At 38.0% G+C, this 25,607-nt stretch overlaps 1 protein-coding gene across 1 annotated transcript in view; it reads left to right on the top strand.

Annotated features, from left to right (window-relative positions):
- The window catches only part of NEK9 (NIMA related kinase 9), a 1,697,515-nt gene that overhangs the window by 367,851 nt on the left and 1,304,057 nt on the right, over positions 1-25,607 (top strand). Inside the window, exons 6-7 of the mRNA XM_044073912.1 lie at positions 19,917-20,048; positions 21,711-21,821. Coding sequence (XP_043929847.1) covers positions 19,917-20,048; positions 21,711-21,821 — 243 coding nt within the window. The remainder of the gene's footprint in view (positions 1-19,916; positions 20,049-21,710; positions 21,822-25,607) is intronic.

Here is a 25,607-nt window from a genome sequence, read left to right as displayed (position 1 = left end):
CTAATTCCAAATGCAAGACTGCATATGAGGAAACTCCAATGGTATCTAAAAAGCCTATGGTGTCAACATGCTCAGGACCTGGAATCAATGATTCCTATCATTCCTTGTATAAAGACAGTTTCTTTGGTGGGCAGAGGTCTGCTACCACAACAAGGGGCTTCCTTTCACTCTACCCCCTGCCGCCCAAACCCTAACAACAGATGCATCAGACTATGCATGGGCGGCTCATGTGGCAGGGCAGTGCATTCAGGGCAAATGGAACCTGAGACAGATGCACCTACATATCAACCAAAAAGAAATGTTAGCTGTACAGAATTCCGTGACAGCCTTCAAAGATTACCACGTGCCTATTTTTTCTAAATCCAGAGCTGGCTTTGCCACTGCAGTCTTACAGGGCTTAATAGCTGGCCCTAATGCTCTGTAACTTCCTCCTCCCTTCCTTAGCTTTGGGAATCAACCCAAATGTGATGACTGCAACAGTGAAACACGAACATAGTACAGTTGTGTACGCTTACCGTAAATGTAGATGTTCGAGTGTATTCACTGTTGCAGTCCTGGTTACCCTCCCTCCAGCCCCATGACTTCTCTTGGCTCTACCTTTCCTTCTTGTTTGGTGTATTTAAGCTTTCTGGTATTTTTTCTTTTTGATGGAGGTGTATAATTGCTTCCCATTGTGGGGGCACCTGACATCTGGGGCAAGAAAAACTGATGTAATGGCGTCAGCTGCATGTTTTATACCCCTGATGACCTGACGTCATGGAAGAAGAGACCGAATCTGATGCAGGAATCCAAGACTCTGGTATTCAGGCCGGCTGAGGGCTACCTGTAGGCAGATAACCCAAATGTGATGACTGCAACAGTGAATACACTCGAACATCTACATTTATGGTAAGTGTACACAACTGTACTTTGTGTTGCTTGAAATTATTTTGAATAAAATGATTGAGTCTGTGGTTTTTGTGAGATGAAATAGCATTAGCTTAGTTTTGTTTGGGATGAGTAGGAGTTGTGCATCTGATAGCCAAGCTTCAACTGCATTAAAGGATTCTTGAGTTATGTTTTGAAGTTCTTGGAGCGTTGGGGCAGAACAGATTAGGGTTGAATCGTCTGCATATTGGACCAATGTAGGGTGGGAGTATGAAGATTGTTGGTGAATAAATTGAAGAGAAGGGGACCAAGGATAGACCCTTGCAGGACTTCTAAGGTAACAGATAGAAGAGGAGATAAGTTATTTTGCTATTTTACAGCTTGTCTGCAATCTGATAAGTAGTCCTGGAACTATGCAAGAGTGAAGAAGCTTAGATTGATTTCAAGTGGTACAGTTAAGAGTTTATGATGAGAGACATTATCGAAAGCTTTAGAGAGGTCTAGAAAGATAGAAGATACAAGGCTGCCTTTGTTTCGATGTTGATTAATAATGTTAGTTAAGCTAATAAGGGCTGTGGCAGTGCTGTAATTAGGACAAGATCCATGCTGGGTGTTTGCTAGAAGGTGTTGGGTAAGAGATGGGTTAGGATTTGAGTATGTATGCACTTTTTGAGAATTTTTGATAAAGGTGATAGGATAGCAATGGGCCAGTAATTTGATAGTTCAGTTACGTTTCCGCCTTTGTGTAATGGTATTATGTGTGATATTTTCCAGAGAGCGGGGATGTGTTGATCATAGATGGAGTGATTGATTAGTAAAGAGACACTGGGTATGATATGGCTTCAGCTGTGACTTTGAGGTATTCAACAGGTAGTTTGTCTGCTGCAAGGGATATTTATAAATTGTACTTGTTGGAACTGGTGGCAGGGAAACGTGGTTGTTTTTATGAGCTAAGGAAGAGATATTTGGTGGTGGTATTGGGCAGCTGTTATTAGTGAGGGCAGTTACTGATTCAGTGAAATATTAAACTGGGTGGCAGTATTGTCGATGGAGTTACTGGTGGATGGAGAGGGGTGTGCTAGTTTGGCTTGGTTACAGAATTTTGTTAACAGACCAGAATTTTTGTGGGTTCTTTTTGTGCTTAGGTTGGATGTTAGTATAGTGATTTTTTTGCCAAGTCTTATTTGCTTTTTAGATTTATTTTTTAGTTCAAGGTATTTTTGTTGTTTTGCTGCAGTTTTATGGACCCAAGTTTCCCAGGCTTTATCTCTTTATGTTAGAAGTGATCTTGTTTCTTTGGTAAGCTAAGGGGGCATAGTTGGACTTTATTCTTACTGTTCAAGTGGGGGACATGTTATTTAGGATGTTTAGGAAGGTAGTGTTGAAATATTCTATTGCAGTGGCTAGGGGAGGAATTTCAGTGGATTCCAATTTCAGAGTTTGAGGGTGGACACGCAGTCTTGAGATTTTAAGTTTTTTGTATATTAAATTTGCTAGAAAGAGAAGATTTTATTGGATTTACTTGACATCTGCGAATAAATGTTGGGAGGTGGTAACTAAGAGTCTGGGAGGCTACCAGAGTGATGTGATAGTACAAGTCGGTTCCTTTTTTGATGTTTTGTTACCCCATTTGTAGTTGGATTATTTGAGCGATGCTGTGGAGGTTAATATGGTCAGTAGGATGCAGTGAGTTGCAGGAGGACCAATTCATGTTGAAGTCAGCTAGAATGATTGTCTCCTGAGGGTGTATTTTTGTTTTCCATTCTAGGATGGATTCTAGTGTGTTGATACTATTACTGGGGGAATGTAGGATTTGATTACATTTAAGTTTTTCTTTGAGTTGATTTTTATTCTGATGAACAGTATCTCTGCATTATTGAAAGTTGGAGGGTTGTGGTCAATGATTTCAAGCGTAAGGTTATTTTTGAATAATAAACCAATGTCTCCACCTCTTTTTGTTATTCTCTCTTGCCTGTATATGTTGCACCCTGGTGGGGGAACTATTTTGTTGTCACTGATTTCTACTTTAAGCCAGGTCTCAGTGATAAGAACTATATCTGGAGAGTATAATGAAAGGGTGGCATGCAATTATTGTATTTTATTCAGGATGCTTCTTATATTTAGATGTATTATAAACAAGTCAGTTCCTTTCCTGGGGAGGTTTAGTATATTCTTTTGTTGGGTACTGGGAGTATTAGGGTTACTTACAGGGCTGGGATTTGGGTGTATGTCTCTACTAAGAATAAGTTGGGATATTGTGAGGAATATAACTTTTAGGTGTTTTGATATAAATTTGTCATATTGAAGGGATATATGTGTGTACGATAGTTGAGGAAGTAATTTAAATGCGGCTAGATCAATCGATATGTATATATGTATGGTGGGTTTTGCTAGAGAGGGGTCTAACCAGTTATGCCACGTTGGAAGGTGTATCATCTGACTAAAATTCTTTGACAGCATTGTGTCTAGAAACGTGCATTTAATAGTCACCGAAGTGTAGCCCATTACCCTCTGAATGTTAGGATAATTGACCCGCCTCCCACAGTAATCATATTTGTATCCAACTATTTAGTGATAAATGTAGATTAGTACTTGTATTAGGGCTCCTATAACATGACATCAGATATAATCCTTAAGCACCTGGTACTCCCATGATTTTAACTGTAGGAATTACACATAATCTTGATTGAATTATTTCATAAACAAAACAAAAATTACAGTGCTCCTACCTGCAGACTGTTCTTAAAGCAGTCATATTTCTGAAAGCCTAGAATGCAAATTTCTCCTACTGCTTGGTTTCTGTCATGACCAATCTGGTGTATTAATATTGACAAGTGGACATAAAATTCATCTACCTTCCTGAACAAGCTACTTGCATTAACAAAGTTAACCTATTATTTATAGCTCTGTAACTCCAATTCCTTTCCTAAGCTTTAGATCAAAATCTAAAAAAAGCCATACCACATTGTGAATTTTTTTTCAACACCTTCTTCCAGTATATCTTGGGTGAAATTTATCCCTGCCAAAGTATGGGACATCCACTTAAGGTCTTCCCAAGTAGTTATTAGATGTATGTTATGTTCACCTCACAGAAGTGTTTCAAGTAATTGTTATACAAGATAGCCTTTGAAAATTGGTAGTGAGCTTAGATGATGGCACAATAATGTTCTACATTGTCAGTTTTGCATATATGATAAGTTTCTTAGTATACTGATACTTGGAATAGGATGCTATTAAAATAATGTACCTCTTTATGTACAATCAGTGAATTAAACAATCATGTTCATAAGCACAAGGACCAGTACAGAAGAAGGCACATGAACATCAAATAAATAATGTCAGTTATTCTGCCCTCAAGGTTTTCAAACCAGTCTGGAACCCAGAGTTCTGATCGTGATGACAGGCATCACAATTATAATCTGGTACATCAACACACAGGGCATGGTTATTCATATCCCTTCTGTAGGCTGGCAATGTAAGCTCAGGTGGTAGCACATGTCCAGTATGTCACTAAGGGATTGATAGTTCCCAAAGCAGTATGGTATAGAGGCAGACAGGCTGAGCAAGGCAGCCTCAAAACCACATGCATGAATGAATGTTAGACAGAGATGTCTTTCTAGACCTAACTCACAAATTAATATGCATCAGAAATAGACTTTTTTGACTCTGAAGCAGTAGGCAGCTGAGGAAGTTCTGCTGAAGAGATCCTTGCAAGGAAACTTGGGAAGTGGATGATGCCACCTTTGGTTGGGCATGTCTATTTCTGTATGCTTTTCTCCTTCAGTTCCCTTCCTTCTCATGATGATACAAAAAGCAAGGGAGAAAAAGCCAAGAATATGACTTGTAGTTTCTTTTAAGCCAAGATAACAGTGTCCTTCTGGCTGATACAGGTGGCTGTGGAATAGCCCTGTAGCCTCCCTTGGCATTTACACTTCTTGAACTATTTCCAAGAGTCATTGCTACCCCAGACCTGCACATCCTCAGTTAGTTTAGACAGTCTGACCCTTGTTACTCAGGAGGCCCCTATATTCACAGGATGTGCTAAAAATAGAGGGAGGCTATGAAGTCTAATACTAGAAAATCTTACTAAGCCAAACGTGTGCCTTCCTCTACTGCCAAAGGAGGAGTCTTGCATCCAGTATAGAAGAGGTACCTTTGATTCTACAACACTTGTCAGATCTTTTTGCAACAAGATTAGCGTACAGCTCAGTGAACGTGTATTTGCCTGCCATCTCAACCTCTTTGGAAAAGGTTTTCCCACTGACTTTGTTGTTTAAATTAAAAGAAATTCTCAGTAGGGTTTCTTGACTAAAGGCTGCTTAGAAGGATAGTGACTGCATCAGGGGAGTTAAACATTGTGCTGCAAAGGTGGCTCTTAATCCTTTCAAACCTGCTCACTCCGTTTTGTTAAAATACCCAGAAAATTGCCATATTGGTGGCTGTCTCATCAGTTAGAAGGATTTTATTCCATGTAGATATGTTTATGCATAAGGTAATTACAAACTGGCTTTCAGCCAAGTCATTGTGTCGCCTGCCAGCTTCAAAATAGAGGGGAAAAATTGTGTATTCTTTGGCAGTTGAGATGCTATCTGCTTATAACCTAGGATGTAAATAAAATTGAGCAACTTTCTGTCTCTCTTGCTAGTAATAAGAGACGTTAATCTGGTTTCAGTAAGTTATGGCTCATTTGTACTATTTGACAAGATGAAAACAGAAATTTATTCAGTGTCATAAAGCATTACATAAACAAAATGCACAAAACAATTATGGGTAGTTTTGCAGGCACAGAGATTGTTTAACAATTCTCCCATCACAGGTAGTAAGATAAAGGAATATATGCCCAAGTAAAGAGACAAACTACTGTCGACCCAATTACCTAATTATAGATGCTTATAATGTGCACACAAAAAATTGATACAGTGAGGTAGTTCTTCTGACTATATAGCATGTATTAAAAATTCAGGTTTTATCAATTCATTTTCATAATTATCCTCTGACATGGTCTTGCCATGTGGTCTTGTCATTTTGTTAGGCTGTTCTCACTTCTGTTGTCACACATTTTGTTTGTGACAATATGTCCCCCTTTCAGCATGAGCATTTCCACAAACTTAGTCTTTTGATCCTGTGGCAGTTTGATAGTCTGGCAGTTAAGGGAGAGGATTAAGGCTATGAGTTGTTAACACTGTGGTCCAGGGCTTAATTTCCATCAGCCTCCACTTTCCTACTGCATGACTGAGCAAATTATTTAACCAGACAACAGTTTTTGGCAGAGTCTTGAAAAGGACTGCATGGATCATTGTTCTACCCTTGTTAAATACAAATAAGTTACTAAACAATTTTGTTCAGAGTGTGTTCAACAGTGAATAAAAGATTGAAATTAATTCTGTTGTAGGTATGCTGAAAGGTAAAGCATAGAATAAAAAGTTTGGTTGAATGTAGGTATAGAGTTTAGTAATGTAAAATGGGCAGCCATACTATATGTTTAACAGGCAGGCTTCTCTTCTTCACAGCATCAGAAAAAAGCCTAAAAATCAATTCTGGAAAGCAAGTATTAGTAAGAATTCCACACCAGATGGCATACCCTTAGAGATCTACAAGGAGTTGGGGCATACGATTGTCGAGAACTTCAACAGACAATGGAAATCCACACACACACACACACACACACACACACCCCCCAAGGCACCAAGTTTTAATATTCTTAGTACGGAAGCCAAACAAAGGCAGGAATTGAGCAATTTATGTAATGTTGAATTGATGATGATGATACAAAAGAATATACATGAGATACATAATGTTTGTAATGGGAACATGTTAATGTTTGTTTTCTTTTATGTAAATGTATTCGTGTGTGTATTTATTTAGTAAAGGTGTTTAAAAAAAGCTTGTATTTTCTAACAGTAAGGAAAAAACATTGAACCTCAACAAAGATCCTTTATTTCCGACCTATTATAGGCCAATTTCATTTTTAAATGTGATTATAAATTGTCAGTCATGGCCTCAAGACTGTCATTGTGTTTGCCTTCCCTATTACACTACAGTCAGACTGTTTTTTTCTCTAGTCACACAGCTTTTGATAGCCTGCAAAGGACATTTATGATGACTGAAGATGCACATGCAACAAAACACAATTTCTGATAGCCAGCTTCTGCACTGATAAAGCATTCAATTGGGTTAGTTGCAATTTCTTGTTGTTGGTACTGACTCAAATGTCATTTCTGCCAGCTTTTGTACAACTCATAAAAAGTTATGTGCTGGGGCCACTGCTAAGATAAAAATAAGCACCAGGCATCGACATTCTCGCTATTAAGAGGTGCCAGACAGGGATACCTTGTGTCTCGGTCTCCACACTATATCGGGAGCCATTGTCAGCAGTAATTAGGTGGCCACATATAAATAGTTATATGCTGAAAAGATACGATCATAAGATCTGTTTATATGTGGATGATCTGTTGCTCTGTCAGAAAAGGGCATGCAATTAGCCCTGAAGATTTTGGGGGGCTTTGGTGTGTTCTCAGGCTTTAAAATAACCATCCAAAAGACAGATGCCCTGAGGCTAAATTATATTCATTCTCAAGGGCTGATTCATTAGTTTAATTTCTTGGGAGTTACCTCACCAATTAAATATTTAAGATTATATCTTGCCCCCTCTCTGCAGCAGTTGAAGCCATTAATGTACTCATGGAAAAACATGAATATATGCTTTGTCTAGATATGACTCAAAGAATTCGAGCAGTAGGCTGGTTCATGTTACCACTGATCATATATTAGTTGTAGGGTCTACCGTAGTCAGTTGGAGGGCAGTGATTAAACAGTCTTGTAATCAATTTTGTCTGGGCAGTGAAAAGGATAGTGTGTAAGTGAAAGTGCTGCATTTGTACCCAAATATAGGGGGTTATCACTTACCAATTTTGAATTGCGTGTACAAGTAATAAACTTCAAATATTTCAGGCGCTGATCTCATGGTCATATGTAGCAGTTTGAAAAACTATATCACTAGCTAGTTTTGGAGCAATTCAGAGGTTATTTGTGAGTTTGGGATGAGCTGACACAGGATTAAGAGACAGCCCAACTGGTTTATTTTCATGTTTTCTCACTTCATTCTTCAGAATGTTTGAATATAATGAAGCAGCTGAATGGAAACCTGAATTAGTACTAATACAGTTTTCCCAGGTTGACCTTTCTTACCGCAAAAGATTGTCCAATTTTAAGACTCATGCAATTTAATTTGTTGGGAGTAGCTAATATTTAATGGGAATCCTATTACCTGCCAGGAATTTTCCCAGAATTTTGGAGTAGATGGGGGAAGCAGAGAAGCTGTAATAAGTTAGTTCAAGATGTACAAAACCTGTGCATATACCAAAACAATCTGGATATGTATCCCTCACTGATTCATTGGAGTTTGGAAAAATAGAAGGAATGTTTATTAAAAGGGTGAATTAGCAACACTTATAGGTTAACCATTGGTAAGGTAGCCTTGCGTGGCAGACAGGTTCAGAATCCGGGGGGGGGGGGGGGACTGATTTAAAGTTTGCAATCCCTAGTGAGATTTGGGCTTAAAGAATATTTTTACTTAGACTATCAACAAATTCCAGGAGACGTAGATTTTTTTAAGGGCAATATTTATACAAATATTCCTACACCTCCGCACACCTGAAAATTTTCCCCTCGATATCTCTGAGTTATTGGAGATGTGGAAACCGGGGGATAGCAGATTGGGTGCACTAATTTTGGGGCTGCTCAAGACTACTGCATTTTAACATGCAGCTTCAGGATAGATTAATGTCCTTCCATATCACTTTTGCAGTAATCTTTTTACATAAGGGATCTCCTGCCAAGGAAATCCCAGTGTCCATCCAGTGTACCAAAGCTTTTAGATTTTGTTGGCACCATACAACACACACATGCTCCCTATGTAAGGCGTAGGGTATAAAGGTGATGTATGGATGCAAACAAAGCTTCTTTGCTGCCATTCAAAATGCCTTTTTCAAACATTTGTCTGAATGCCTTTCTGCTGTGCTGGTTGCCAAGCCACTTCAGATAACTTCCCCATTGGGGTTTCTTCTCTACCTTTTTCCATTCTTTTAGTGTATTTGTTCATGTCATCCAAGAAGAGAAAATGTCAATGCGGGAGGCAGATTCCCCATAAAGACTGACGCAACCTCTTTTTTGTTCAGGTGTTTCCCACGACCATACAGAGTACTCCATCTGCCAAGTGTTTGTGCCAAAGACTCTATGTAGCCTCTTATCTTCCTTATCCATATACTTTTGAGAACCAATATTTATTTTAAGCTGTTGGCTGAGGGTGCTATTGCATAACCCTCCCATTCTGAATGTCAGTCATCTGCCAAGAAGAAGGCCAGAAAGACTCTGCCTGATCTGGCTGCTGTCCAGCCTCCCCTGGATATCTGTTTAGAAGCTAATGAAAGCCCTGAAGACCATCTGGTGCTTGCCTCTGATTCCTCTGCCATGACCCCATTGGAGACCAGCATGGATCCACATTCTCTCACTTTCTCAGAGGACTTTTCCAATGTCTGTTTTGGATGTTGAGGGGGGGGGGGGCCTCGGCTGTTTATTTCCAGGGGACTGAGGGGGATTCCTAAGATTTTGGTGAGGGAAGAGATTACTGCTATGATTATCAAATCTGCCAAATATATGAGCCACTGAGATTCTTTCAGATGGACATCGCACTCCTGGAACAAATCTCCAATGTGAATGTCAAGATTTTAGTCAGGGTCTTTTCAGTTTTTTAAAGTCCTTTAAGCCTCCTCATGAGGTGTCAGTCCCTGCTCCTCCGTGGTCTTCCACTCCTTTTAAGAGGCCTAGGGAATTGGATTCCTGTGATGAGGATTGGACTCTGGGGAGGAATCCCTAACTTACTCCTATCACATTCCCTCCCATCTAGACTGTGGTTCTGAGGAAGAGGTTCTTTGAGCCCAGACACCCCTTTGGAAGAATTATAGGTTATGAATACTATCACTCATGTGATGGGAGTACTTCAAATGAATTTGCTCCCAGGTCTCTGACGTTCAAAAAAAGCTTATGAGTTTTTACAAATGGAGTCTCCTAAGCTGTCTGTTGTTCCTCCTGTTTTGACGGCCCTTTTGGACACCTTTCTGCTGCCTTTGTGACTGCTGATTCTCAACCCCTGGCCCCAAAGAAGCCTGACCAGTTCTATAAGATGCATGAGGATTGGAAATGTTTGTACAAATGTTCTGCTGATCCTTCAGTGGTGTCAATTTCTTCTGATAAGCCTTCTAATCTTTTGCCATCTGCTAAGCTCCTTCCTTCAGATAAGGACCCTCAATTGATGGAAAGGTTAGGTAAAATAGTATGTACTGCTGCCACGTTGACTTTTAAAGCTACTAATAGTTAAACCCACATGACCATTTATGTTTTGGCCTGTCTTTCGGGGGTGGCTTTGATGGTCTTTGACCTTCCTGATTCTGATGGGAAGGCTTCAGGTCTTTCACTTTCTTGGATCCACTTCCCAGGTCACCCGTCACTCCATAAAAGCAGCTATGATGCATCTGATGTCTATTCCAGGGCTGCTGCTTTTGGTTCTGTAATGAGGCATTATTCTTGGTTAGTCTGCAGGGTTTACCTGAAGTTTTTGGATGGCCCTCTGGATAATAAGAATCTTTTTGGAAGAGCTTCAGGGTAAGGCTTGCAGGAACTCAAACATATTTTTGTTTCTCCTAACCCCCAAATTCCAGAGGAATTAGCCTTGTAAGTCTGCCTTTGTCCGCAGGCAGACTTGTGCACCTCCCAAGGGTAAGAAGGGTTATAGGCATATTCCACCTACTAAATTCAGACTCCTTCAAGGAGGAGGACAACATCTGAAAGAAGGAGTAATGAACACCGCCAGACTTCTGAATACTAAAGTTAAAACCATCATCACTCCAAATTTGAGTGGGTCAAAAACAATACTGGTGCAAGAACTGCACAACTGGTTCCTGTACATGAGGAGAAGATGGCAGAAACTGTCTAGAATGATGAAAAGTGGGAAAGGAAACTGAAATATGTACTGGAATACTACAAGAGTGAAAACTCAAACTCATATACCAGGTGGTAGGAGAGACTAAACCCAAAGGGAAACCAAAGGGAGGGGGACAGGGATAGGGTAGGAAATGCAACCAGCCCTTGATTATGTACAGTACACCATGCATGAGGACTGTACATGAATGTAGTATACAGAGGGAATATGGAAACGTGTTTGTGCAGTAAAGTTTGACTGATAAAAAAAAAAAATCCTTAAATGCTTCTTTTATTTCTGCTTCTTGTTATTAAACATGCTTTAAAATGTTCTTATGACACTACTGATACTACTTTTATCTGTGCTGCTTCTGGGTCAATCACGAGAAGACTTTCTTGGTTACATTCTCAAAGTCTTACTGAAGGAGTTAAAATTGAAATTTTAAGTTCATCCATAAATTAAAAGAAGTTCTTTTTGGCCATTCTGCAGCTGAGGCACTTAAGAGGTTTGACGAGAGGGGAAGGTTGTTATGATACAAGGAGTAATGCAAATCTTCCAACATTACTTTTTAAACCCAAATAAAATTTTGCTTCCACCTCAGCTAGTTTCTTAATGAACAATGTTTGCAAAGTGCTGCCAAACAGGATTTTAAAAAGCAATGGCAAAAAGATTCCAAAAAGAAAGGAAATGCCTCTCACAAACAAGGACAGTCCAGAGCATCAAAACAAATGTTGGCCTTTTCATGCTTGTTCCTCTCCCTTAGTCTCAATTTTCCCTTGTTCTTGAGACAGTTGAGTTCTGAATATCATTCAACAGGGGACATTTGGCAGTGAGATTCTCCGTGTCCTTTCTTGGGGATCCCCTTACCCATTAAACCAAATGTCTCTTTTTGCTCCTCTTCTGGCTCAAATGTTAGCTCAAGTGAGTCATAGAATTAGTGTCTACAGACCAGAGGGGGAAATTATTTTATTCAAGGATTTTTCTGGTGCCAAAGAGAAGGGACTTAGAGGGCTGTGCTAGACCTCTCCTTTCTTGGTCTTTTAAAGTTCCAAAGTTCAAAGTGTTGTCTCTTCACACCCTATTACTTGTGGTACCTAGTAGCTTTTATAGTAAAGCTATATTTAAAAGATGCCTGCCATCAAATACCCAGTGGCAAGCACTTCAGACATTTTTTACGATTTTCTGTACCTGAGTGACATTACCAGTTCTCTGCCTTACCCCTTTGGACTGTCTGCTGCTCCAACGGTATTTACAAAGTAATTGGCTCCAGTAATTGCTTATGGCAGACTTCAAGATATTCACATTTTCCTTATTTGGATAATTGTCTCATATTTTCAGACTGTTATTCCAGTTGTCAAGAGTACTTGGAAAGTCATCAGAATCTGCTACTCGTCTGGGTTTTCAAGTGAACTTGAAGTCATCTTTCATCCCTTGTCACAGAAATGCTTTCCTGGGTTGACGGTTAGATTTTTCCTCCAGGCAAGTAATGTTCCAAAAGTTCTTCCTGAGGTTTCCATTCATAGCTAAGTATCTGCCAGCAAGTTACTAAGGATTCTAGGGTACATGGAGTTTGTTTTTTTAGTTTTTAACAGCCAACATCACATTTTATTAAGTCATTGCTTTGGTACAATCTCCACACAACTTGCTTGCTATATGTGATTTTTTTGCCTCTGGTAGTTGACTCTTCCAACAATTATTTTATAATCGCAGCCACTTATCCTTTGTTTTTAAACATTAGAGTCAACCCAGAACAAGAGGTTACAGAGAAACTTATATCAGGTTTATAAAGGTTATTTTCTGCACACTATGTTTCTTTTGTTTTACTCCCTTGTAATTTAATGATTATTCTTCTCTCTCCCCTGCTGATCTTGATTCTTGTCTCTTGCTTAATTAGACTCCTGCTTATCTCATACTATCCTGGTTCTGTCTTTTTAGCGCCTCTAACCAAGTCATCCATTTTCTTTGATGGTATCTATTCTCAATTCCCCTAGTGGCTTGCAAGTGTTGCTGTTTTAGCTAGTCCATTTATTCTAGTGCCTGTTACTGTGTAGGTTCTCCATTTGTTTTCCAGTTTTTGATGATGGCCTCCTTTACCACTGTCCATAGTAGTGATACAAGTTTTTGCCTATATTTACTGCTAGTTTGATTTCTTAAGTAGTGGCTCAGTTGTTTCCGGTATATTTTTAACTAATATAAGTACATGAATGAAATTCATGCAATTTTGCGCATTCCCAAAAATGTGGCTCTAATTGACTATTTCATTTTGCTGTCATCTCCTACATCTCCTGTCTGTTCCAGCAAACGTCTTGTTGAGCCTGCGTGGTGTGTAGAAATATTTATGGAGACACTTCCAGCTGAAACTTTGAATTTTTCTAGCTTTTAAGTCCAGTACCCTAACATATTTTCTCTGTCTTTACTTTTCCCTAGCCTTGCCTGCATTCATTTCTTTTAGTGCTTTGAATAACTTACTTGTTTGACTGAACTTGTTTCTACTATTCTGGCTTCTATTAGAAGTTGTATTAACATGGGTTTTTCTTTTTGGGCTTTTGTTAATACTTTATCACATTTTTCTATAGTTTGTAAAAGGGCTTTGTATGACATCCAGTCATCTCTGGTATGCAAGATGTTCACTAATTCTGGCCAAGTTATCCTCTCTTGACCCTTGCTTAATTGTTCCAGAAAGTTATTTTTTTCCAAGCTTGATGACCTTTTAAGACATGTAGTCCTACATAAGGGTCTGATCTACTGTTCCCTTTGGGATATAGTTAATAGTTCCACCAGTTTCCTATTTTTTCTGCATCAGTTTTCTAGTAATTCCCTCAGTTCTTTAGTATACTGTTTTGTCTTTTATGATTGTTATGATTCCCTGGCCAGGCTTCACATAAGAAAAATTCAGTGGTACCTCAGGAAAGTCTGGACCCAACATCTTCACCCTTAATCTTTTCGGATCCCCACCTTGAAGTTTGTAAGGAGGGAGGTCCTGTGGTGGGTAGAGCAATTCTGTCAAAATCCAGGTCTTTCATTCTCCCTTCCACCTCTGCTTCAGTCTGTCATAGGATGCTTTAGACCTGGCATGAAGAGAGGTTTGAAAAGGGGTGAAAGTGGAAGGTATGTAAAACTAATAAGACTGACAAAAGCGCATAAAGTCAAAGAGATGTTAGATGTCCTGAATCATCTCTGGTGTCCAGGACCTTTTGCAAGCTTTCATAAACAGGGTGGAATCAGATCTTTACCCCCTTTACAGACTAGCTATAATAGCCTAGGAGGTAGTAACTCAGTTCCTTTTGACTCTTCAGGCTTCATACATTCTGTCGGAACAAAACATGGAAGCAGACCAGCTAAGCAGGACCAGGTCAGATCTTCACAAATAGAAACATTGTCCCGAGATCATCAAGGAGTTGATCTAACTGTGGGGAATACATCATGTAAATATGTTTCCTCCTCTCAGAACAACAACAAATGGTGATGTTCTGCTCCAGGATTCCTTGTAAACATGCCTGGTGGGTAGATCTTTCTCATTCCCTTGGAAGGGAATGTTCCTTTATGATTTTCTACCATTTTTATTGATATCGAGGGTTCTTCTAAAGATCCAGAAGGACTTTCCAAAGATGATGGTGGTGACGGTTTACCTTTATATCGGCGATCCCACAAAGGGTGAAACAGCTTCCACGAATACCGAAGTGCGAACGTCTCCACTGTCGAATTCCACATAACCGAACGGCAAAACCTCGCCCTTTTTTGACCCATGGTAGCACTGGTGTGGAGGTGTGGCGCGGCCGGAAATGTCGAAATTCGACATAATTTCAACATTTAAAAATGTTTGCGCTTTGGTCTCGCTTAAACAGTTCGATTAAGTGGCCGGTCGATCATGTGTGATCGACGATATAAAGGTAAACCGGTGGGGACATTCTTTTGGCCCAGACAACACTGGTTCTCCCTTTTTTTGAAACTGGCCAAGGGCAGTTGCCACAGGCTTACCCATAGACTGGAGTTACTTGAAAACTCTTCAGTTAACTGCCTGGTTGATAGAATTTTGATACCTTTTATGCATTTTTTTTCCTAAGGACATGCAGCAGATATTGAAGAGGGCTAAAAAAACTACTACTAGAAACCTTATATATTTATAAGTGGAAAAGGTTTGCTGTTTAATGCCATTCCAAAAACCACAACCCTCGTAAGGCCGTGATGCTTCTGGTTCGTGATTTATTTGTGTGAGTTACTGTCCTCTAGTCTTTCTTTCTTCTCTACCAAGGCTCATTTGTTGGTCATTTCTGCTCTTTCTAACCATCCTAAAGTCAACCAGTTATTGAAAGGGGTTTTGCATACCCATCCACCTAGGAAACAGATACCTCCCCCTTGGGATCTTAACTTTGTGCTTGAAAAGCTTACTGTTTTTCCTTTTGAAACAGTACTTCAGGCAGAATTGATATTCTTAACAGGGAAGTCTGTTTTATTCATTGCTCTGACTTAAGCTAGGAGAGTCTTTGTTACAAGCATTTATGGTGAGTCAACTCTACCTTTTTTTCCACAAGGACAACAAGATTTCTTTTAAAAGTAATGCATCTTTTATGCCTAAAGTGTCTTCGGTTTACCTTGAGCCAGTCTGATGATCTCCTTGCCTTTTTTTCCCCTGATTTCAAGAGCAAGGAAAGAAGAAAAATCTTCTTACTCTGGATGTCCAAAGGCAACTCATATACTACCTAGATAAAAATGAATCCTTCAAAAAAGTTAATTAGTTGTTTGTCTCTTATTAATGTAAGAGGAAAGGACAATCACTATCAAAGCAGACTACGTCTATGTGGTCATCTCATGTCATTTGCTTTTGTTGTTCTCACCATAATAAGCCACTTCCAGCAAGGTTAGGGCTAATTCCTCCAGGTCTTTGGCTTTTTTGGAAGATGTGGACTCTAGAAGTATTCCACAGGCAGCAACTTGGCCCTCTGGTTCATACTTTTACAAAGCAATGCAAATTGGATTCCTTTTACGGGTCCAGAACTGGCTTTAAGACCATTTTCCACGGACTCCTGGACTCTTACTTTATTTCCTCCTCCTTTTTTTTTTTTTTTTTTTAGTTATTTTTCTATCCGTGTAACTTAACTACAACAGTGATCTAACGTTGAACATAGTATAATTGTGTAAGTAAACTTACCATAACAGTAGATGTAATAGATCACTGTTGCAGTGGCTGTCCCCTCCCTCCAGCCCATTGTTTTGGTGTTTTTTATAGTGACAGGGTAGGAAAATATATATCCTTATGTATATCGTTGCACCTTTTTTCATTTCCTGTCATCTTTTCCTTTTAGAGCTATGGCTTCCATTCTTGAGGCAAGAATACTCTGAGGTTTTTGGTAATAATTCATTATATAGGAGTTTTTCTTGAGCTCCTGACAGAGTACATATAGGGCACATTAAACTCTGAAAAGTTTGCTGGTGTCAAGGGTTAGACCCGTACAGCTTAGGCTCTTGCAACAGTATATAGTAGGACATCTACTGTTATGGTAAGTTTACTTACACAGCTGAACTTTACTGATAAAAAGAGAACCAAATAACTCAGACAGAAAGATTGACAAAGCCAGTACTAACAGAATTGCTGAGTTAAGGGAATAACCTCTTTTGGCACAAATTTTATTTATTTCATGCAGTGAAAGGGTTACTACATAATTAGCAAGGATTTGTCTAGTGACCAAGTGCCACATTCTGAACTTTTGGATGGCTTAGCTTGACATAGGCACCCATAAAAACTAATTTTTGTTGTATGTAGATTGGCAAGTCTGTGAAGTTCTGTACTTTACTTTGTCCCCAGAATACTTGTGCTAGCTGGGACAGCCAGTTTAGATTTATATTGCTGTCTGTAATATCTGAAATTGAATCTCTGGGGAGGGATGTTATCCACACTTAGCAGTGTCTTTATAGATCATTATGCATGCTTAGTGCTGTTTAAAGGGCCTTGCTGGGTGGCATGTCACACTCTCAAAAAAGAATTCAAGTCTGTCTTCTCTTCCCTCCTCTCCCTATGGAACCCAAAAATGGGTTCATACAACTTATTTATAATAAACTTAATATAGTAGAGTTAAATATTACTAATGTGTACATTCTGGTAAATGTTGCTTAATATTCTACGTATTCACTGTCGCACATTGGCTGTGTGTTGCACGTGCACTCTTTGTCAATGTCTTTATATGTGTTTTTTTTTTCTTTGTGTTGCTAAGTGCATTTATTACCTGTTGTCATATTTTCCAATGTAGCCCAAGTCCTAGCTGAAAAGGGTCCTGGGATCAGTTCACTTTCCTGGTTACCAAAGTGTAAATAAATATGAAACAGACAAAAGAGGGGTGAGCACGACATAAATAATTAAAGAACTAGTAAAGCACGTTTTAATTCTCCATCATTCATGAGGGAGAAAAAAAAACTTTCCACTGAAGGCATTGAGAAGTAGCAGATGGACTTAATTTGGAATCCTGTTATTTGTCACCTGTAAATGTACAGCAAGGATCATTTACTGCAGTGAGAGTGTTCATACCTCAGCATGAGAGTGTGGGGGGAGGTCTGTCAATTCTTTTAGAATTACAAAAAGTCCCTTTACAAAAGCATGCTGTTTACCTACTTTCTTTTGCCAAAAGATAGCATAGAACAAGCTGTGACAGACACATAAATGAGGCTCAGTCGGGGAAACATAGAAGTAGGTGTGGTTAGATGACAGAGCTTCATAGTCATGCCAATCTATCTTAATGGCATAAGAAAACACCACTTCCTTATATCTGGCATGAGTCATATAAAGAGGACTTGAAATGTATTTTGGGACAAAGGAATGAAAGCAAGAAAACAAGATCATGTTACCTAGGCAGGCCCCATCATATGATATTTTGAGGGAAACATTAAAATTGTAAAAGAAGCACTTGGAGTGATTTTGAGGCATTAAAATAGCTTGGAAACAAAGATACAATGAAAAAAAAACATGTTTTTTTTTTGAGTTTTAAGGTGGAGTTTTCCTTTAACAACACCAGGTTTACCTCTTGGTCTAGATTGCTATCACTAATTTATCCTAGATCTTTTGGTTGGTAGAGCCAAACCTCTCTGATTTCGATCAACTTTGTTGTATAGGTAGTGCATACCCCTAGCACTACAGACGATAGGATACAGAATAATGCATCTCCCAGCACATCTGTGATATAGATACCATCTTCATAGCTTGTTATGAAGAGCAGTTTGTTTCTTTTCTCCTTAGTACCTAGCTATGTGACCAGTCTTTGCTTCATTTACTATACCTGTACATTGGTACTGTTTGACTCCAGTAGGTATGCAGTAAGTTACCAATTTTATGTTAGCTTGTGTAGAACCGTGTGTTTCTTTATGCTACAGCGACAATACCTCCAGCATTGTTTGAACTTGGCCTATAGCTTTACAGAGCTGTTATATACCCTTTTCCTCCTGGATGTCTTAAATGACTGCATTAAGTAACTCCTGACACAGTTTTAATTAGATGAAGGGGATGGCAGGCCTGTAACTAAGTGTCAAGAAGTGCATACAAATAGACATGTTCGTTAAACAATTTTTTATTTTTAATTGTGATATTGGGGAAAATGAGGGATAGTGAAATCAGTTTTGTATATCAGAAATATTTATTTATTTTATTTGTTTCTCTTTGTTTACTGGGAGGTTCCATCTGGAGTTTATCCTATTTAAAAGCTCCACATACTAGACAAGTACATTTAATGACAAATAAATGGCATTTTGTAAAATACATTGAGTTTACATGAAAACACAATTATATGAATATGTCTAGAACACGTTATATAGCATTCAACATTCAGTAGCCTATGAATTTAAGGAAGTACATTTTTCGAGAGGTAACTGGTTACAGCGATATTACACAGATAAGCACATTACATAATGCATCCTCGTCAGTTGGAAGTACAGTGAAGGGCGGCAAAGGCAGCAAGAGATTTAGCAGGAGGTAGCACTTGAGGAAAAGTAGTTGTATGAAATATTAGGTAGATTGAGGTAGAGAGCTTGTATAGACCTGCATTAAAGAAAACAGAGGTAGTCTAAGTTATCTGGGAAATGGAAGTGCTGTAGGAGCAAAAGTGTGCAGAGGGTGGAGTGGCAGTCTGTAGAAGAGTAGCGTAAATGACAGTTGCAAGAGAATATACAGTGAGATTTCTTGGTGAGAGATATAAAGTTACTTGTGTAACATTAGGGTACAAAAAGGTTAAGTAAAGGGAGTGTAACTTTGAACCCAGAGTTTAGATTGAGTGTGGAGGGGGTGGTTAGCCTGAGATGCAGAACAGTAATATCCAGAATGCTATTTTTTTTAACTCATTAGCACCTATGTTGTATGGAACATCACATCTCTCTAGCAGCTTATAAGCATCCTTGCATTGTAGACATTTTCTGACAAATCACCTGTAAGGTGAACAAATATAAATATTTTGTGAACAATAAAAGCTATTAAAAATGTACACACATCAATGTTATTATTAAGAAGTATGCTTTACAGTGATTATAGTCTATGCAGTGTATGTCTTTCCATAAACAGAATTATAGTTTTTGCTAAATTTTCAGAAACACATTGCCATATCTTAGATTAACCAGGTAATAGTTTTTATGTCACAACAGAAAATCCTCTCTTATTGCTTGAATGTGAAAACATATGCTTGCTTATATTGCTGCTTATGCAGTTAATACCAACTATCTCTTAAATTATGCAAACTGCAGTGCAGATGTCAATGTCAGTTTTCTTCAACCTTTAAGGTTTCAGTTGATGTCATGCAATAATTTACTTGCTTTTTTTTTGAAATATTAAATGTATATGGAAATATTATTTTCATAATTACTAACATGCACAGCTATCAGTATCTCCTGTGTATTGGGATGTAAATGGACATTAACAATGAGTTTCCTGTCTCTTACCATGGCATTTTACACCATACCTCTAAGTGTTCAGGTTTCGGGTATGAAATTGTAAGTTGCCATAATTTATTTATATTACTTTTATGACTGATATGTGGAAGTCACTGCATTACCATATTGCACATTAGTCGTTGCAAAAATGTCTTGGATTTTTGTCTTTTAGTGTGTCGGCACACCCTACAACATGTCTCCAGAACTGTGTCGTGGTGATAAGTACAACTTCAAGTCAGACATATGGGCAGTAGGCTGTGTTCTGTTTGAGCTGCTCACATTAAAGAGGACATTTGATGCTACAGTGAGTTTACCTCTTATGGCCACCAGCGCCGTTTTTAAATTGTCATGTTTTCTATATGGTGGTGGTTTCCTCATTGTCTTGTTGCATTTACAGGCATCCTGCTGCCTGTCACTTCCAGATGTGTTGTATTATTTTATGCCTTTTTTTCTTCTGCGTTATAATCTTTTACTGTCAGAATCTGACACCTTTTTTTTTTTTTTTAAATTTGAGACTTTCTTTGTAGTGGTGTTTTCCTCATTGCCTTGTTGCATTTATGAGCAGCTTGCTGCCTTTCACTTGCAAGTGTGTTGTGCAGTTTTATTCTTTTTTCTTTTGTGTTACGACATTTTGCTATCAGAATGATCTTGACTACTGCTGCCTGGCAGGACGTAAATGTAGTGACTTATTGCTGGTGTCATATCATCAGCTTATTATCTTTACATTTCACTATTTAGAAGGTAGTAATGAAGTTAGAGATGCTTGCTTTGGGGGTAACCTGACTAAACTTGCTTAGATGAGTTGCCAGTTGATATAATGAGAGAGAGAGAGAGAGAGAGAGAGAGTTTTGACATCTGAGGCACACCATAAATGAGCTAGAGGACATTAATTCATGAGAATTGACTGTAATCTTTAACTGTGGATGATGATAGCTTCCTCTTATTTGAGAGCCTCTTTTGAACCTAGTGTATATAACATTACTTATTCAGGCTTACTTGGTGGCTACTTTTCTCTGTCTGCCTGTCACTGAAAGATTGCTGCTGAGTCTGCAGCTATGAGAAGTTGATAGTGTGGTTTGACTGAATGATTATTAAAAAAAAAATGTACTGAACAACGGTGAAGGAAATATTCTTAATAAGGTACAGTAGATCATGTCACTTGAACAGTGAACAGTACCTATTTATACTTGCTAAATACAGGTGTTTGAAGTGTGGGATAACAAGAAAGAAGATTCTTGTGCTCAAATCCTGGTGGTTTCTTTCCTAATTTAATATTTGCATATTTGGACTGGAATGTATTTAACTTTTTGAAAAATAATTGGATTAGAAAATGTTTTTGGTGTGGTGGTGATCTTAGGGGTAGTAATGGCAAGAGGTTGTAGACAAACTCTTTTGTGATATGTTGCTTAATCCACATAAAAAATAAGGGTATAACCAGAGGCGTCATCTCGATGATGTCCATTTGAATCTGAATGAAATCAAGTAGGTAAAACGAACTCCAAAAAGTGAAAAAAAATTGGCTTATATCTACATGATAGGTAACTGACCCAAAGTTTTAATCCATGGATTATTATTATCTGTTTATGACTAAAGGGGGGGGGGGTTATTTAAATGGTGTTTTACAGGCTGAAAGTTATGGCATTCTCTTTCATCGTACTCACCATGACTGGCATTAAAGATATGCAGCATAAGGATTGCCTTGCATAAATTGTCTGATGATGATGTTAGCCAGCGGTGTTTTTTTAACTGTAGCTTGTATGTCAGCTTCTGTATATGGGTAACTGGTGTCATCTGTCTCACTTGGTGATTTGTACAGATCAAATTAATCTGTAAGAACCTTTGGAGTATACCTTTTCTTGGACATCTCCTAATCTGTTTGATTTTTCAGTTAACTCAGCAATGGTGTCATTTTATCATCTTGTATTATTTGGAAAAGGAATAATACATTTTGCCTTTCTCACCCCAGAACCTGTTGAATCTTTGTGTGAAGATCATGCAGGGAACGCGAAATTTTGACATGGATACAAGTGCGTATTCTCCACAGCTAATTGAAATGGTGCAGATGTGCCTCGACCAGGTCAGTTGTTTTTTCTTGCACTATAACATTTTCTAGCTGTCTTGCTTGGAATATTATGTACATTTTGTTGTACTGATACAGTTCTTATTTGCATATTTTAAAGTTTGTAAGCCCTGGAGTTCAGTGTTTCCTATGGCACTAGTGTTTTCTGTTTGTTTAGTTGTGAGTAAGTCTGTAACTTCCTGTTCTGCATTTTTTATTAAGTTTGACCTTTGCTTCTTATAGCTCTCTCCCCTAATAACATGTCCCTGCACTTGGGTACACAACATCAAGGATGGTAGCTATGACCTATAGGAACTGCATTATTTTGGTGTCTAAACAATGATGACTTGACTTTGTTTTAGGACACTGTGGCCTCAGGAGTTTTCTTTAAAGCTTGCATTTTGTAGTCCCACAATGCTTTGTAATGGGGATTACAAGTGTTTTTTTTTTCTCGTTTATACAACATGTTTATTTCTAACTGAACTAGTTCTCAACCAAAAAGTCGACTGTGGTGATAAAATAGAAGGGGAATTTTATTAGACACACTTGCTTTTGTATATGAAAAGCCCTGTGCACCTGTGACTTGATGGTCTGCTCTTCATTAACGTCTATGTTTGTATATAAATGTAATCTGTATGTAAGCATACCTGCATTATGTAGCAGCTATTGTGACGTTGCATAGGTGCATGAAATTGTAACTGAGATGGTAATTTCCATAGTACATTTTTGTAGTTGGACAGCACTTTACATTACTATACAGAGGAAAATGATTAGTGGGTAATTTATTTTACTATGCTACTTACACAGATTCCAGAGTGGTGTTTTATTTTGAGAGGGAAGGTGGTGATGGAATATATGATTTTTCATTCCACTTAAAAAGTAGTAAAAGTCCTTTCTTGTTCCTCAGATGGGCATTTTCATAGCCCTTAGTTCTCCATTTATTACTGTATCTCTTCTCTCCTTCCTTTTTGTCACCGTAAAATGTTTACTATGATCTTTTCCCATATTTTCCTTTTGTCTTAAAATTTACAATGCTTCTGTTCTCCCCACATTTCATCTCTAAAGAGTCTGTCCCTGAACAGAATGCATATGGATTTTCATTATGCATCTGTTTATTGTTTCGTTAGCTAAGGTAAGTGAGTGGGCCGGTCTAGACAGTAGGTCTTTTTTTTGTTTAACCAATGAACCTAGTTGCGTTAAAACTTCAAATCGTAATATATTACACAGTCTGTCTAAAATGTTAGCACATGTCATATGATAGAATACCTTAACAGGTTACCTAAACAGTATTATTTTATTTGCTTTATTTTGTTTTTTGACTGGGATAATAAACTGATCCTTAAGAACCAATTTTAGTCTGTATCCAGAACATAAAAATCCAAAGTACAACATTGAATATGTATGTTAAGTATAACAGAGAAAACTCAACTGAGTTTCATTAGTACATTTGTAAATGATTTATAAACTTTTAATATTGTCTTGTCAGTGAATGTATTTGTATATAAATATGTACAGTGGTGCAATGTACAGCAAAATGTATTATTAAACAACAGGAAAAAGAGCTAAAAGTAGTTAACAGCACTTATGCACTATCCGGCTCTACCCATAGTATTAGAAATGGAAAATGTGGAATTTAAGCTTATAGGCTGTATATGCATGTAGTTCATAGAGATAAAATGAGTAATAAGAAGAGTCCTGACTGTCTGTTAAAAGATGAAAGTTGGCAAATAGAGGACAGGAGCATTAAGTGGAAACTGTTATGTAACAGAAAGATGAAGAAACAAATGAGTGCAGCTGTGTTGCGAAGATGAGTGATTAATAATCATCTAAAAAGCTTAAACTCAGATAACTGGCTGACTATGTGAAGTAGGAAAAATTGATGCCTTGTTCCAAAAAACTTTCATGACAATGCACTTTAAGCAAGTAGCAGAAGTTTTATTTGTAGAAACTGATTATCACAACTCCCATGCTGGATTAGAGTCTACAAATTAATGGACTGCATAAAGAAGTCTGGCTGATACTTATCACTTGCACGGTTGTGATCAAAGTGTTCATTGTCTGTGTTTTGTTTTTAAATTATCACTGATTGCCTGTATACTCCTTTCAACCCAGGGGATCTCATGTCTAAAAGTATCTTAATTTTACTTGGAGAAATATAGGAACTCTGTCCTTAGTAAAAATCAGTACATACCAAGATTATGTATTCCCCTTTCCGAAGGAGGGATGGGCCTCTTTGAAACTGATTACTTGTATAGATCTGCAATCATGGGAATGCGGACATATCTGCTGACCTCACAAGACCCAAACATAGTGAAAGTTTTGAAAAGTGAAGAGAATAAATCTAAGATGACTTCTCTGCTTAGTCTAACAGAAGCATATCTGCGTCAGGCAGGAATGGAAATCAAACCAGAAGTAGATAAAAATTGGGCAGCAACTGACTGTGCCAAAAAACAAAATAAAGAATACAAGGTGAAGGACTAGATGTGAAGGCAAGAAATGTGGAGACTGCATAAATATAGTTGCAAGTATAGAAAACTTCTGGAAGAACCTCATGTTGATCGGGATCGAAAGAAGGAATGGTTAAGGAGTGGTAAATTCAAACCAAGAGATGAAAGGTTAATATTGGTGGCCCAAGATGGTGGGCTATGTACATGTTGGTTTACAAAGTCCATTGAACATGAGAGAGAAACAGACTTTGTAGGTTTTGTAAAACAGAATTGGAAACAGTTGCACACCTTGTTGCTGGTTATGACATACTAATGGCAGAAGGACTGTATACTGAAAGGCATAATAATGTGGAAAGACTGTTGCACTGGGGATTTTGCAAACATTATGGTATTGAAGAGGCCGAAAAACACTTGAAACATGATCCACAAAGTATCATAGAAAATGATGAAGTCTACATCACATGGGATCACCCATTACCAGCATTTCAAAAGGTAGATGCTAGAAAATCGGATATAGTGGTCCATGAAAAGAAGCATTGATCATTGAAATCGCCACACCCAGTGACTACTGTGTCTTGCGTACAGAGAGACACAAAGTCAAAAATATCAGGATTTGCAGGCAGAAACAAGAACAATGTGGAAGAAAGATACCCAGACAGTTCTAATAGTACTAGTAGGGGCAACAGGTCTTATAAAAAAGAATCTACAATCATGTTTAGATATGTTACCAATGCATATAACCACATACGAATTGCAGAAGGAGTCATTACTAGCACATTGCTGGTGCTGCGAAGAGCACTTCTGACTGACATCAAAAATCGAAACAATACTAATTTTATGAACTTTAATCGTACTTTGACTTAGGAATGGGGTCCAGTCCTGTCATGGTATTAGAAACCCAAAAGACTTGGAGAAATTAAGAGCGAAACCAAATTGTATCCTCTTTCTTTTTCTGAAAATCTTCAGTGATCCATCAAATTATGTACAATTTGTATACAAATCATCATGGCATAATTCATTTTTTCATCAAGCCAAAAAGGTAACAGTCCCATCTTCTTTGTACAAACAGCATTCTTAAATTATTTTCTTAAATATCCTTATTAAATTATCACATTTTAAAGTGTAACATGAATTCACATACATTAATACAAAAGAAAGCCTATATCAACAGCCTTTTTATTATTGTTGTCATATACTATACATGTTTTAAACAATTTTTGTTAATTCTAGCATTACATAAATTTTCCATTTCCTGTCTTCCCTTAAACCCAATTTTCCCTCACTGCATTACTGTGCATGTACTGCTCCCACAGATTTAATTTATATCTGTACAATTTGCTCTTTTTTTCTGAGAACT

This window comes from Protopterus annectens, chromosome 6.part0 (genome assembly GCF_019279795.1).
Source record: "Protopterus annectens isolate FY-2018-M chromosome 6.part0, PAN1.0, whole genome shotgun sequence".
In the NCBI taxonomy this organism is placed as follows: domain Eukaryota; kingdom Metazoa; phylum Chordata; order Ceratodontiformes; family Protopteridae; genus Protopterus; species Protopterus annectens.
The sequence above is the reverse complement of the archived record's forward strand: the minus strand, read 5'-3'. Positions and strand labels throughout refer to the sequence as shown.